The sequence below is a fragment of the Balaenoptera acutorostrata genome, chromosome 3, assembly GCF_949987535.1.
Source record: "Balaenoptera acutorostrata chromosome 3, mBalAcu1.1, whole genome shotgun sequence".
Taxonomy (NCBI): domain Eukaryota; kingdom Metazoa; phylum Chordata; class Mammalia; order Artiodactyla; family Balaenopteridae; genus Balaenoptera; species Balaenoptera acutorostrata.
Window position 1 is genome coordinate 65,090,654 of NC_080066.1, and position 16,076 is coordinate 65,106,729.

Consider the following 16,076-nt stretch of genomic DNA (forward strand, 5'->3'; position numbering starts at 1 on the left):
GAAAGGCCTGCGCACCGCGATGAAGAGTGGCCCCCACTTGCCGCAACTAGAGAAAGCCCTCGCACAGAAACGAAGACCCAACACAGCCATAAATTAATTAATTAATTAATTAAAATTGTATAATTAAAAAAAAAAAAAAGTCAAAAAGCCCCAGTTTCAGGACTTCCCTAGTGGCGCAGTGGTTAAGAATCCGCCTGCCAATGCAGGGGACAAGGGTTTGATCCCTGGTCTGGGAAGATCCCACATGCCGCAGAGCAACTAAGCCCATGCGCCACAACTACTGAGCCCGCGTGCCTAGAGCCTGTGCTCCGCAACAAGAGAAGCCACTGCAATGAGAAGCCCGCGCACCACAATGAAGAGTAGCCCCCCGCCCACCACAACGAGAAAGCCCCTGCACACCAACGAAGACCCAGTGCAGCCAAAAATAAATTAATTAATTAAGGAAAAAAAAAGACCCAGTTTCAATGACCTCCACCAGTCTCTAACAGAGAAACTCTTGAGCTTCCCTGAGAAACCCATTTCTCAGCTTCCCTAACTTCAATTTACTTATCTATATAATGGAGATAATGCTATTTTCTTGGGATTTTGTAACGAATACACGTGAAAACACCCTAGCATGTTTCATAAATATCAGCTGTTATTACCACATTTGTCTATGTTTGTGAGTCTCCCCTTACATAAAAATGAGTAAATTAGATCTTTTTTTCCTCCATTCTGTTATTTTCCCAAATCTAAGATATTCCTTACTCCAATCTTTAAAATGTCATACCTTCTAGCTGGAATTCTAGTTCAAGGAATACAGGCAGCCTCTAGAAGTGAAAAGGGCAAGGGAACAGATTCTCCTCTAGAGCCTCCAGAAGGAACACAGCCTGCCAACTCCTTGATTTTAGCCCAGTGAGACTCACTTTGAACTTGACTTTCTCAACTGTAAAATAATGAATTTCTGTTGTTTAAAGTCACTAACTTTGTGTTAATTTATTACAACAACAAAAGGAAACTAATACTGAGACTTGAAGGGGTGTCTCAATGAATGGAGGAACACTTGGTCTTCCACCCAGGACATTTACTGAATCCTGGGATTGCACAGGGCCAAGACTAAAAATCTAAAACCTCTGAAAGGCAGAGGGGCAATGATTAAAGTTTGGGACCCCCTAGGGAAGGGACTGCTGAGGAAAACACCAGGTTCTTAGTTGAAGACTCTAAAAGGCCAATGGCAGATAAGAGATAAACTGAAACTGAACAGGGCTAGAACTCAACCTTACTGTATTAAGGCAACCATTCATCACTCTCACTGTCAAGCAGAAGGAAAAATAAAAATCCTCTCTGGAGGAATCCATCATCATCCAGAATCTCTAAATATTTTATATACAGTGTTCGGCATGCATTCAAAACATGTCAACTGACAGGAACACCTGACTGAAAACTGGGAGGAAAATAAAGATAATATAAAAAGACTAACAGATAATTCGGATATTGGAGTTAGCTGACAAAACTTTCAGGAATAAATTCTTAATATGCTAGAGAAAATAGAGCAAAAGATGGAAAACAGATGAAAAAGAAGAAATCACCAGAAAATTAGCATCTATAAAAAAAGAATCAAATGGAAACTCTAGAATATAGTATCTGAAATTAATAATTCATTGAGGGGTGTTTAATAGCAAATCAGACAAAGGAGAAGACAGATTTAGAGACCCAGACGATAAATCAATGGAAATCATCCAAACTGAAGCACAGAGAAAAAAGGATGTAAGATACACAAAAGAGCATTGGACACATATGGAAAATAACAAAAACCTCTAATGTATGTGTAACTGGACTCTTAGAAGGAAAGGGGATAAAGGCAGAACTGAGAATTTCCAAAACTCATAAGACATCACAGATTCAAAAGGATCTGAAAACACAAAGCAAGATAAACACAAAGAAAACCACAACTAGACACAAAGTAAAAAATATTACAAACATCCAGATTAAAGGTTCCTTAGCTTCCTCCTACCGCAAACAATGGAAGCCAGAAAACAATGGAATCTTTAAAGTGCTGAAAGAAAACTACTACCAACCTAAAATTACAAACATAGCAAAATATTCTTCAAGGACAGGGGTGAAATAAAAATATTTACACAAAAAATGTTTACTAAGTGCCTACTATGTGTTAGGTACTGTTCTGGGCACTGGGACTACAGCAATGAATAAAACAAAGTCACTGCTCTCACAGAGCTTTCACTGAAATGTAAGAAGTCAGAATATAAACAGATTAACAAATGGAATATGTCAGGTGGTATCTCTGCTAGCTCTTCCTTGAAATATTAAGCATCCCATTCTATTTCCAAACATCTTTCCCAAACTAGTAATATTTCATGATTCACATTTCTAATATTTCTGTTAATACCCCCCACAGCATCTAACATAGCTTATACATAAATGTTTCTGATTAATCAGTAATAATTCCTAATCAGCAGTAATTCCTAACTTGTCATATATAACCCATTGCTAATTTATAGTAAACTCATATAACGTGGTTAGTGATATCTCCTGTTTGCACGCCAATACTATGCTTCCTTAGTGATTCAGAAATATTTCAGAATATCAGAGCAGTGATTCTCAACCTGTTTGGTCTCAGAACCCCTTTTCATCTTAAAAATTATTGAAGGTGCCAAAGAGTTTTGCTTATGTGAATAACAACTATCAATATTTATGATGTTAGATATCAAAACAGAATTTTTAAAATATGTATTAATTCATTAAAAAATAACAGTAATAAACCCCATTATATGTTAATACAAAAATCATTTTTATGAAAATTATATGTTCTAAAACAAAAAAGTGAGGAAAGTGCACTATTTTAAAGTCTCTTTAATATCTGGCTAACTAGAAAACAGATTCTCATATCTGCTTCTGTATTCAATCCTTAAGTATGTTGTTTTGTTTAAAGAATAAAGAAAATGTAGCCTCTCAAAGATATGTAGCTGGAAAAAGCAGGAGAACTTTTATAGCCTTTTCAGATAAGTACAGATATTCTTTTTGATATTACACCAAAACTCAAAAAGTGGTCGTTTCTTAAAGGCTAGTTGTAAAATAGAATCTGAAACCACATCAAAGAACTTTTCTTATTCTTGCTATATTAAAATCCAATGATCTATCTTGAACTCTGAATGGATCATTTACCAACGCATGATTGTGAAATATCACAATTGGTCACTGGAAAATTGGTCATTTGGAAAATACTTGTTCATTATGTTAAACAGATCTTCTAAATGTTGACATATTATACAGTATTTCATCAGGAGGCTCTCAGCCTCACAATGGCAGATATAAGTTTTCTAAAATTCTAATTTTCACTTAAAAACTAAATATTTTATCATTGGCAACAAATACTGTAAGCAGTTTTTCTTAAAATAACAGTTGTATTTCATTCATTTTGAAGAAACATTTACAAACATTTGTCTGAATAACCAGTTTGCCAGTCATTTTTTCAAGTAAAAACGGTGTTCCATCAAACAAGCAGCTTGTTCAGCTCACAAATCAAATGCACGTTTTTCAAGACAACCTCTGTACTTTAGTATGCAGAAGTGCTTTATGCATACCACCAATTTTGCCACATAAGCTAGTAAGAAAATGTGTGTACTTAAGGGATAAGATATAACACTAATAATTTTTACTGCTTCACCCAGGACAATAAGTGAAACCGACAATTTTACTGAGTGTATGGCAGTGAAAAATAAAATGACTACTGGTATAGTTGTTGCCACTGATTTGACCTGTGCTAAGGTTCCCATGGTTTTACCCACCCACTGCTTCTGCACCATCAGTACAAATCCCAGCACATTAAAAAAGGCAAGTAATGTCTTAAAAAGTTTTCCTCTTATAGGCCATACCTTGAGAACTACTGTATTAGAAGAACTCAGGTGTTTTTAACATAACTTTCAGTTCATATAAAGTGCCAGGGAACTACATGCAAATAATAAAGTTTAATCTACAACAGTCGCTATATATTCAGAGGCCTTAAAAAGCTTGCCCTCTTGGAATTTAAACACTTTTTTCTTGCCATCTTCTTACACTATTACTGTGGTGTTATCTAAAAACCATAAAATAATTTATTAGTGCCAGAAGAAAATCGTGTCTGGCTCCCTTTGGTTTACAGATAAGGAAACCAAAGAAGCAAGCATTTGCTAAAAGGACAAACTTCAGTAATGTATTCACTGAGTTTCTACTATGTCAGAGACTGTTAGTGTGACATATGCGATGGATGAAGACTCAGCTCTCACCCTCAAAACCCTCATAGCTGGCTAGTGACTTAGGTATTGGGATGGCTATATTACAGCCTCATGTAGGCCACACCAAACATCCTTACGAAGTGCTATGCAAACACAGGTAAGAAAGCAGTGATGGTAGAGAAGAGGGACCTGGTAAGAGATATGTAATATCTGAACAGGGTATGAGTAGGACTATATCAGGCAGTTAAAAAAGAGAAAGAGCATCACAAGAAGAGGGACCAGCATGAGCAAAAACAGGAAAACATAAATGTGTATTACATATTAAGAAATTATAAGTAGTGCAATTGGGGTTGGTGGGAGAATCGGGAACAACAGAAGACTGAAAAAATTAGCTGAAATCAAGATGGGGAAGCCATGAACACCATATTAAAGAATCTAGACCAGAGGTATAATAGGAAATGTGTGTGGCAGCAGGGAGGACAATGAAGTCTCTTTTTTTTTTAAGCAGGAAAATGACTAGTATATTTGTATTTGGTAGTATGATAGACAGACTGGAAGCCCAGAGACAAAAAAGCAAAATAAAAAGAGGCCCTAGGGAGTTTCCTGGTGGTCCAGTAGTTAGGACTCTTCGATTTCAATGCCTTGGCCTGGGGTTCAATCCCTGGTTTGGGAACTAAGATCCCACAAGCCGCATGGGGAGACAAAAAAAAAGAGGCCTTAGATTAAGCTTAGTAAAAAGGAGAGGAATAATGTAAATTTCAGAGGTAACTTGATCAGGGCTAATTAGATATGGGAAATGCAGGGCAAAAAAGAATCAATGATGACTTTCAAACTCCAAGAATGGTTAACTAGTAAGTCAATCAAAGGAAGAACAGCCTTAAGGAGAGAAGGCAGTAAATTTGGGTTTCAAATGGGTTTCAGAGAAATATCTGTCCAAGATGTCACAAGTTTCAATGTGTCCATATTAGAGGTTTTTACTTATAAACACTTGCTAAGAGAATTAGAAAATACTTCTCAGTCTCTAGCTTATACTTAACCCCTAAAAAATGTACAATTGTGATTGAGAAAGAATGTATTACCAAGTAACTGAAATCATTTAATATTTGAATTAGAACTATGACAGTTTCAAAGGAGACAGCAAAGCAAGCCTGGGGAGAAGTGTCTGAGATTATAGCTATTCTTAGCATTGTCTAAACAAATGTCTTAGTAATAAGGAAATGTTACCTAATACCTCATTATCTGCTGTAGTTTTTGCCAAAATGTATCATGTCAGGTCACTGTGACACTTCTTCTAAACGGAACATAGGAAAAAGGAAAAATGCTATTCAGCAAGTTTACATTACAGGAAAAAAAACTACACGAAAAAACTCCCAATGCAGTATTTGGCCTTAATACTAGCATTCTCATTTTTAAAACTGAAAAAAAGTAGGGCTCTGAAAGTTAATCTGCCAGAGCAGCTGCTAGCTCAATAAGACCTTTTAAAACTGCCTTCTAAGATACCAAACTACCCATTAATTTAACTCAAATACCAAGTGGGCATCTACTATGCACCAAGATACATAAAGAAATGTTATTCAAGATCAAGCCAGATGACTACCTATCACTGGGTGAATAAAAATTTAGGAAGAAACTTAAATTACACGATTGTAGAAATCTACTGATTCTATAAAATGTGCCATTCTTTTGGAATTGAAGATCTAACACTGGCCCGCATTTTAATTAGCTTGGGCAGTTTTGATTTGCTTTGTTTTAAATACAGTAGGCTTTTTTAAACACTGAAAATAAAATAAGGCAAGGACTGCCACTACTATCTCCATGGGCTCCAAAGGATCCAGTCATCCCAGGTTAGAAGCAGCCTCAGATTACAGATTATTCTCTCACCTAGTAAGTGATCATCAAATGTCAGCCTAACTACTCATTCTTCCATTTATCCCATCATTTAATGGGAATAATTAAGCTATTTGTAAAGGTACATAGTAACACAGTGTGTCAAGATAGTCAAGATTTTAGCAAAGGGGACTTCCTGGGTGGTGCAGTGGTTAAGAATCCACCTACCAATGCCGGGGACACGGGTTCAAGCCTTAGTCCGGGAAGATCCCACATGTCGCGGAGCAACTAAGCCCATGTGCCACAATTACTGAGCCGGCACTCCAGAGCCTGCGAGCCACAACTGAGTCTGCGTGCCACAACTACTGAAGACCTCGCACCTAGAGCCCATGCTCCGCAACAAGAGAAGCCACCACAATGAGAAGCCCGCACACCGCAACGAAGAGTAGCCCCTGCTCGCTGCCAACTAGAGAAAGCCCAAGCGCAGCAACAAAAACCCAATGCAGCCTAAAAAAATAAATAAATATATTTATTTATTTAAAAAAAAAAAGATCTTAGCAAAGTTATGGGCCTGTGATTCTATACCTATGGAATGTGTCCAATGGAAAAACAGAGAGGTAGGCAACATACATATTCAAAGATATAGGTTCACTGTCATAAAAGGAACAAAGAAAAGGGGATTGATTAACTTCAAGAAGTTTTTCCTTCATGCTTCCAAACAATAATTGTTAAGAAAACAACAATAAAAACCTTCATCCAAAGGGCCACCCTAGGAACAACAGGTTAAAGTTAAAATGGAAACAGATTTTAATTCCATTTTTTTTTCCTAAATCAAGAGTTAAACTTAGAATGAGCTACATCACAAAATATCTGTCATTTACTCATAGTTAAGCAGACCAAAATGTTAAAGACAGAGGATTCTTAGAGACACTGGACAACAACAGGGGCTTTCAACCCTAGTTGTACATTAAAATAAACCAGGGAAAACTTCTGTTTAATAACAATGCCTGGTCCAAACTCCCAGAGACCCATTTGCTTAGTCTTGGGTTATGAGTGCCAGCATTTTTTTAAATCCTCAAGTAAAGAAATCTGAATAAAATGAGTAGACTGCATCGATGTCAATATACTGATTATATTATACTACAGTTCTGCAAGATGTTACCACTGTAGAAAAATCAGTAAAAAGGGTATACGGGATCTCTCTGCATTATTTCTTGCACCTGCATGTGACTCTACAATTATCTCAAAATTAAAAATGTAATAAAAAATTCCCAGGTGATTCCACTATGTAGCTAAAGTTAAAAACAAACAAACAAACGACTGAAGGATCTCAGATTCCTGCCAAGTCTAAGAGGTTGCAAATTATTCTTTCAGTCTCAGCCATTGAAAGGTAATTAGGAATGTTTATCATTTAAAGATATAATACTTTGCAAAGCCAAACACAAATAATTTATGGTTATTCAAAACTAAAAAATCCAAACTACTGTAATACTCTTCCATTTGTATATAAATTGATTGGATAAACATTATACAGTAGTTCTCATTCACCTCTTGACTGAACCAGATTATATATATCATGGTAGGTAGCCTGTAAAATGGCCCCCAGGATCCACCTCCTCGTCTTCCTACTTCTGTGTAATCCCTTCCTCTTGAGTGTGAGCTGGACTTACTCACTTAAAACAAGCAGAATATGGCGAAGGGATGGGATGTCACTTCTGAGATGAAGTTATAAAAGACTGTGGCTTCCATCTTGGGGGCTCTCTATCACACACCCCCCTCCCGGCCCCCGCCCCACAGGAAAGAAGCTACTGTGTTGTAAGCCACTTTCTGGAGAAGCCCACATGTCAGGAACTGGCCAAAAACCAGCCAGTGAAAAATCTGAGGCCTGCCCAACAGCCACACAAGTGAGCCTGGAATGGGATCTTCCCATAGTCAAATCTTGATAACTGCAATCTAGCTGATATGTTGGTTGCAGCCTTATAAGGGACCCTGAGACGAGGCACCCAACTAAGCTGAAGCCAGAATCGTGGCCCATAGAAAATGTGAGATAATAAATGTTTGTTGTTTTTAAGCCACTAAGTTTTGGTAGAAATATAGGGCTAAAGATAACTAATACATACAGCTGCCACAGGTCAAATCCAGAAGAAAGTAATGTAATCTGATGACTTCTGCCTACCTTTGTTCATAGTACCAAACCTCCCAGGTTCTACAACAGTATCACCCATAATTAACAAACTCTGTTTTACCTGAGCTGACTTCACCATCACCGGGACACACTTTCCTCATTCTTACTTCAATTTCTTAGAAGGGCTCCTATCCATTTGTTCTATCCATCTAAATCCTAGGCATCTTCCAGATAACATCCACAGATCTCTCTTCCATGAACACCTACTACTATCCGTTTAGCACTGACCTAATAGCTTTAAGTGTCTAAATTCAGAGACCGTGAACTCCTTGAGAATAAGTCTCATATTTTCAACATGTTATACAGTATTGAGCAGTTGCATTTACAGTATCCAAGACCTTACATCCCTTCCAGTGTATCAACTAAAGAAACTCTCTCAACTATTTTTGTTTTAAAAAAAAAAAAACAAAAACCCAGGGGGTGAAGAAGGGTGGAAGAAAACCCAAGTGTTCCAACCTAGAATGTGAGATGTCACTAGTTTGGCTTGCATGTTTGCAATAACTGAGTAAAAACCACCCTAATCTGAAGGATAACAGTAATGATAACAAATCCCCTCTATGATTAGCCCAGTAAGTGTTGTGCAGGCTCTTGAAATTTTCCTTTTATTAGTTTCTTAAACAATCTGCCTTCCATCATTAACCCACTCTCTAGTAATTTATCACTAGTCATTACACATGGAGAAATATTGCTGTTAAATTTCAACTAGACCAGTGGTTCTCAAACTTTAGCTTGCATCAGCATCACCTGGAATGCTTGTTAAAAGAGACTGCTGGAGCCCACCCCCTTAGTTTCTGATTCACAGGTCTAATGCCATAAGTGATTCAAAAAGAATTAATGTGGGGCTTCCCTGGTGGCGCAGTGGTTGAGAATCTGCCTGCCAATGCAGGGGACACGGGTTCGAGCCCTGGTCTGGGAGGATCCCACATGCCGCGGAGCAACTAGGCCCGTGAGCCACAACTGGAGAAAGCCCTCGCACAGAAACGAAGACCCAACACAGCCATAAATAAATAAATAAATAAATAAATAAAAAAGAATTAATGTAATTTAAAGCCTATAGTTCAAGGAGATCAGCTGGGAAAAGATAAAAGTTCAAGAGGAATAAACCACAACAAACACCTTAATAGCTTCAAAATACATACAAACACACTACTTCCCCTCTCCCCCACCCCAAAAGTTAAAAAATTTAAATTCATCTTGATACAACCACTTGAATTCAATTTCTTGGAAACAATGAGCACCTCCAACTCACTGAGGTTTTAAAAGGATGTTAGAAAAACAAAGCATTAATGTAAAAAAGACCAATCCATTATTAGTTCATTACTCCTGTTTTAACTTTCCAGATCCAAAAAACAGGCAAAGGAAAACAAAACCCGAAGGTTCTGAGATGTAAATTAACTTGCCAGTTAGGAAAAGCAGTGGCTAGAACTGACTCCTGTGCCAATACACAATACACTGGACTATACTGTCTCTAATTTATGCATGAAACCTCACCTTAGAAGCTCTTTAATTAAATATTTTAATTAAATAAATAAATGGGTGAAATAATATTAAAGATTTCAAATCAACAGCCAACAGAAAATTTCCCTCATAAAGGTTACATATTTCTGTTGTCTTTAAAACAGGTTATTTAGAATAATAAATAATAGGAAGACGCCCACCCACTTCTCTTTATGCCTCCTCTCTGACCACTCACATCCAACAGCCCCATGCGCCTCTTCCTCAGCACAGCCTTTAAACGTAGTATTCCTAAGGGTTACTTGACCTTCTCACTCTACTCATTCTCCCTGAGTGAGTCAAAATCATGACACTGGATGAACTATGACTATTCCAGTGGTTCGGAACTGTCACTAGAGTGGCTAAAAATATAGAGATGCTTAGGCTCCAATTCAGACCTGACTAATGGATAACAATCTCTGGATATGGAGCCCAAGGACCTCTATGTTCCCCACCTCCATATGCTTCTTAGGCAAGAACCATGTCCTCTAGAGTGACCAGCACAGACACAAGGCACAACCAACATCTGCTAAAGATTGCTGTGGAAACACAAAACAGCAAATTTAAACATCCATCAACTGCAGAGTTGCGTAGTGTTAGTTTAATAAATTACTTAGCTATTTAGGCAATTACGTTAGATAACCACTGTATTATTATTAACCACTTTAATATGAACAATACTAGTTAAGTAAATGTAGCTAGGTAAATTAGGGGCTTTAAGCACTTCTCTATCATTACTATATGTTAAAGAACATCTCTGATCTTTTCTTAAAAGTTCAAAAGGTAAGCTAAGTAGCCACAAAGAGTTTTAATAAAACAAGACCAAATTAGACAAACTATAACAAGAGTTACAGAAAGCCAGAAAACGAAGAGCTTTCTAAAAGAAAAAGTGTTAACTTACTTGATTGAAGACTAGAACTAACCCACAGATATCTACAAATAACAGTATTAATCTGTTGTTGCCCAGAAAAAGTAATCAAATTCCCCCAGGAAAGATTAAATTAACTTGGCATCCTTTTGACATTCAATCTTTTTCTCCTGCACATTTATTTTCAAATCCACTAACATAACTGATTCAAAAGTAGCACTGGGAAGAAGGGGATTTAAATTTTCTAGAATTAACAGTAAGCTCCCTGATGTGAACTAAGTAAAACAATGGTTTTTAAACTTACTTAAAACTTACTGTCATATTAAACCAACATTAGTTTTAATTGAAAAACTTAAAGGCTCTTTGAATATAAACAGGACTTACAAATCAATAAAAGATAAACATCCCAAAAGGGGGTAAAGTGAGCAAAAGCAAAGGGCAATTTATGAAAGAAATACCAGTGCCCAATAAACACATTAAAAGTTCAACCTCATCAGTTTAAAAAAAGCATATTTAAAAAATGATAATCTTTCTGAAAGCAATGTGGTAATATGTATCAAATGGTTGAAAATAAGCAAATTCTTTGACTCAGCAATTCAATTTATCCTAAGAAAATAAAACATTCAAAGATATATCTATAAGCATATTCCCAATGAGGTTTACAAAAAATGGAAACTGGACAATAAAAAGGAAGACCAATAAAAACAGATTGATTAAATAAATTAGTTTAGATATGTAATTGTGTAAGCACTTGAAAAATAATTACTCATTGGCAGGAGAAAACTGACACTCCTGTTTTTGTAACCTGCTTTTTTCTACTGAAAACATAAAGAGAACACAAAGTTTGACTGTGTTATTATTATTATTATTTTTTTTTTTTAATTAATTAATTAATTTATTTTTGTCTGTATTGGGTCTTCGGTTCGTGCGAGGGCTTTCTCCAGTTGCGGCAAGCGGGGGCCACTCTTCATCGCGGTGCGGGGACCGCTCTTCATCGCGGTGCGCGGGCCTTTCTCCATCGCGGCCCCTCCCGTTGCGGGGCACAGGCTCCAGACGCGCAGGCTCAGCAATTGTGGCTCACGGGCCCAGCTGCTCCGTGGCATGTGGGATCTTCCCAGACCAGGGCTCGAACCCGTGTCCCCTGCATTAGCAGGCAGATTCTCAACCACTGCGCCACCAGGGAAGCCCTGACTGTGTTATTATTAAAAAAAGAATATGTACAGTGTATCCACAGGTCTGGAACAATTACTACAGTTCAAATTCTGGTGTATCTCTCCCAGTGTCAGGCAAAATAATTCTTTTGTCTTTTTTTTTCTCCTTACCGCCATCAGTTTTTTCTTACAATGTAATGTGTTACCTGTGTAACTTTTTAAGTTTAAATCTATTAACATAAATAACCTATAACATAACCAAAGCCTAGTTTAGTGTACCATTTGCCTAGTGTATACCATTTGGAGAAAAAACGGTCTGGGATAAATCCTATCCTTTGATTTACTGATATTTCTAAATATGAACTTTTAACAAAGGAAAGATACTTATTTCAGCAATCCTACTTAAGAGCATGCTTAACATGAAGCAAACGAGGAAAAAAAGAGTTGTATCAAAAATCCAGCATGAAAACATGATTAAAGTAGGACATGTAAAAAAATCCCTAGTATTTTGTAGGTCTCCTTAGTTCAATTCATCCGCTTTTATTCCTTTTCCCCTAAACTAACAAAGAAAAAATGATGTCACATGCATTAGCTACATCTCTGTTCCAGAAGTGACATAAAGAACTTGTAAGGTTTGGCCTCAGTGATTAAGGACACACCTAAGAGCTGAAAAAGCTGGATGAGATTTACCTACATGAACACAGACTATAAATTAAAAAGTTAAATAATATCCATGAATTTTTAAAGTTAATTAAAATGCCAATAAGCTAGGTACAAAGTTTGAAAACATCAGATTTTATATAGATTTACTATATACTTTATATCGTAAATAAATGAAAAGAGAATTCAGGGTTTCATTGTAAATTCAGTTTCCTCAAAAAAAGAAAATGTCTCAATTTAGCGACCTAAGAACTCAACTGTCATATTTTTAGGATCAGAAAGAGCAGTAAAACTTATCTTTCTTCTACAACCCTTCAATTTCCTCCTCAAACTACATCATCTATAGAAAATTTGAGATTTCCACTCTTTAGTAATAGTACTAGATTTTCAGATTTTTTTTTTTACTATTATTCAAAACACTCTCTTCAAATAGGCCTAAATAGATGGTTCCACTTTCAAAAGAAAGTGTCGCTTACTAAACAGTACTGTAAAAATCTATTAATCATGCAAACTCAACAAGTAGGCAGTGACATACTGCTAATTTGCCAGTGAATATTGGCCAACCAATTTTAAGGGAGAAAAAAAATGACATACCAGAAGGCAACAGTAACCTGCTGCTCACGTACACAGTGTTTCATTTCATGTAACTAGTGTTTTCTAAGAGTTGCACTGAATCAAGACTCCATTTTTATTCTTCAGTCATACCCCTGACCCCTCATCATAACTGTTTTCTCCAAATAAATGTAAACTTTTGGTTTCCTAAAGTTCAAAAACGCAAAATCTAACCCACGAGAAGGTTAAATGAGATATGGTTATCAACTTAAACCGAGCCCAACTTACTGACCACGAAATACAAATTATCAGAGAAAAGGAGTCCAGAAGCATAAAGTCTCCACTTGCTAACTCACAGCAGAGTCCTGTCCAATATTACACAATAACACTGCGTTTTGCTGTGGTTTTAGCTGCAAGGCTGGGTGTGCAAGCTGCAGCAACTATTCCAACAGCTTTAAGTATGCTACAACTGAAAAAAGTAGTAGTCAGGACCCAAAAGAATAGCAAAGACTTAAAAAGAGGCAAGCAGAAGCCTCACCATCAGAAAAGAAGACCCATCAGCACCTCTTCCGAGAAATAGTTCCCTTCCCCCATCTTTAAGTAGGCACTTAAGACTGCCAAGCAGATCCATTTCTTTATTAACTGGTGCCCACTTGGGGCAACCGTACACCAAGCAGCTCTTAGGCCTACTCTAACCCCTTCCAAAAGTTCTCAAGTGAGACTGAAGGCCGAGGAAACCGTCTTAAGGGCCCAGTTCTTCAGCTCTCCTCCACCCCACCTACGCCCCGCCCCTATAGGCGCTCCTAGGGCCAGAGGAAGGACACCCGGCCCAGGGACAGGCAGGAATTGCCCGTAAGAGAAGTCTTAGGCAGCCGGAGGCCTCCGCCATAGCAGGACCTGGAAAGCACCGCCCCCAGCGCACCTCCCCACACCCGGCGAATGTCTGCTCTATCCCCAGCAGAGACAGCGGAGGAGACTGGGCCGGGAGGCACCGGGCTGGGCTGCGCACCAGGCCCAGGCCTGCCCCTTGGGGCCGCGCGGACCACCCGAATCTGCTCCCGGGTCCGTCCCGGTCCAGCCCGCGCCGGGGCCACCCTCACCTGGATGACCTCGTTGACCTCCCGGATACATTCCACCATGTGTTGCAGAATCTGCTCGGCCGTGAGCACCTCGTAGCGGTAATCCTCCTCCTGCTCGTGCCCCGGCCCGCCGCCGCCGCCGCCTCCACCGCCACCACCGCCGGGCCCCAGAGCGCTGCCGCCGCCGCCGCCCGTCTCCCCGCACAGCAGTCCGTCCCGCTCCCCGCCGACGCCCAGCCCGGGCTCCACCAGCTCCACCTCGCCCAGATCCAGGTTATCATCGTCCGGCTCGTCGTCGTCCTCGTCCTCCTCCTCTTCGGCGCCGCTGTCCTCCTCACTGCACTCTTCGTCCTCGTCGAACTCGTAGTTGTAGCCCTCGTCCGAGTCCATGGCGCGACGCGCGGGGGCCCGGCGGACGCTGGCCCCTGAGGCGGGGAGAGGGCGGGGACGCCGAGGCCCCGGCTCTCGCTCCGGCTCCGGCTGATGTCCGGACGCAGGCCTGGCTCCGGCCCCGCGGGCCGCGGCTCCTCCCCGGGCGCGGCGGTTGGCGGTTGGCGGCTGGCGGCGGCGGGGAGGGCGCGGAGGAGGGAGGGAGGGAGCGAGGGGGCCGCTTGCCGCCCGCCTCAGTCAGACGCGGCTCCGCTCTGGCCCCCGAAGGAAAACAGTCCCCAGCGCTACCTCCACGGCCGCTGCTACTGCTACTGAGCCAACAAAGGGGCGTGCGTCACCGCGTCGCGCTGCGTCGTCGCGTCACTGCTCTTGACGTAGTCGCGCCCCGCCCCGCCGCCCCTGCATGGAGTGCGGGGAGACCCCACGGCCCGGGCTGGCCCAGGGAGTGCGGCGCGCTCCGGCGCGGCGGGAATCGCCGGCTGGGTTCCGGCTGCGGACGCTGTTTGGGCCGACACCAGCGGACGGTGTACTGGAGGAGGCTGTGGCCTCCTGGTCACCGAGGGGGACGGTGGGTGGCGGGGGGGGGGGGGGGGGGGGGGGGAGCACCTGGGCCACCCAGGTGGTGGTTTTTGCCGCAGGCCATGGGGATCCAGCCCCTCGCGCAGTCCGTGGGGGAAGGTTGCCTTCCCACCGGGCCGGGGAGACCCTTCCCGCCCGTCCTGGAGTAATTTCAGGAAGACCTCGGCTGTTCAGCTAATATTCCTGTTGCCTGGGCTGCTCAGTGAATTCTGTTTTATGCAAATAGTCTAAACTGTGTAGCAGGTGAACCTCGTTTTAAGTAATTCATTTGATTCTGTACAGACGTGCTGTGATTTTTAAGTCGCCTATAGTGACGTCATTTAAAAGAAGCGTTTCCTGAACTCAGTCTATCAAGCACCTATTCAAGGCCCTAAACAATGTTACAGTCATGGCTTGCCTTAAATGAGCACCGTGTGAGGGGTTTACATATATATTTCTCATCTTCACGGAGCCACAGTACCCATTTTATACCTGAGACTCAAAGGGAAAGAGACTTGACCAAGACCACAGAACACTTGCTCTATTTTAGCGCCTAGGTGACCTTAAATATCAATCATAAAAGTACTTTATAATGCATAATATGTATTATATACTGCATTGTATATAAAATGCATTGTAAGACAACACAATACAGACAATAATAGAAATATCTACAGAGACCAAATAAAGCAGAGATAGTGCTTGTCTCTTATCTGGAAATGTGCTGTGTGAGCTGAGTGTTGATGGATGGCTAGGAGTTTTAACAGAGAAGGTAAGGAAGATGGTCTAGCCTGAGAAAAGAACAAAAGCAATAGCACAGTAGGTGTAAAGTAGTTTAGTTTGGGGAGCTTAAAGTGCAAGCAGGGTAAATGGCAAAATATTAAGCAAGTTAGTGACCAGGACAGTAAGAGTATTTTATGACATTCGAACAGTAGGCTTAAATCTTTGTAAGTGGGACGGGAGAACCAGAGAAATGTTCTGAAGGAAGAAGAGGCATGAGAAAACTCCTTCTTGGGATAACTTGAAGGACTGGCCAGACTGGAAATCTTTTAAAGTCTGAATACCTAACTTACTTATAAACCTTACCGTTCAACCTACAAG

General features: G+C 40.3%; 2 protein-coding genes across 2 annotated transcripts in view; both read right to left on the reverse strand.

Moving 5' to 3' along the window:
* ARIH1 (ariadne RBR E3 ubiquitin protein ligase 1) overlaps window positions 1–14,748 on the reverse strand; it is a 126,948-nt gene extending 112,200 nt beyond the window's left edge. The window contains exon 1 of the mRNA XM_057542786.1: window positions 14,049–14,748. Coding sequence (XP_057398769.1) covers window positions 14,049–14,417 — 369 coding nt within the window. The 5' untranslated portion in view covers window positions 14,418–14,748. The remainder of the gene's footprint in view (window positions 1–14,048) is intronic.
* Window positions 14,749–14,751: 3 nt separating this feature from the next.
* The window catches only part of TMEM202 (transmembrane protein 202), a 46,505-nt gene continuing 45,180 nt past the window's right edge, over window positions 14,752–16,076 (reverse strand). Inside the window, exon 6 of the mRNA XM_057542675.1 lies at window positions 14,752–14,966. Within this exon, the coding sequence (XP_057398658.1) occupies window positions 14,752–14,966 (215 nt within the window). The remainder of the gene's footprint in view (window positions 14,967–16,076) is intronic.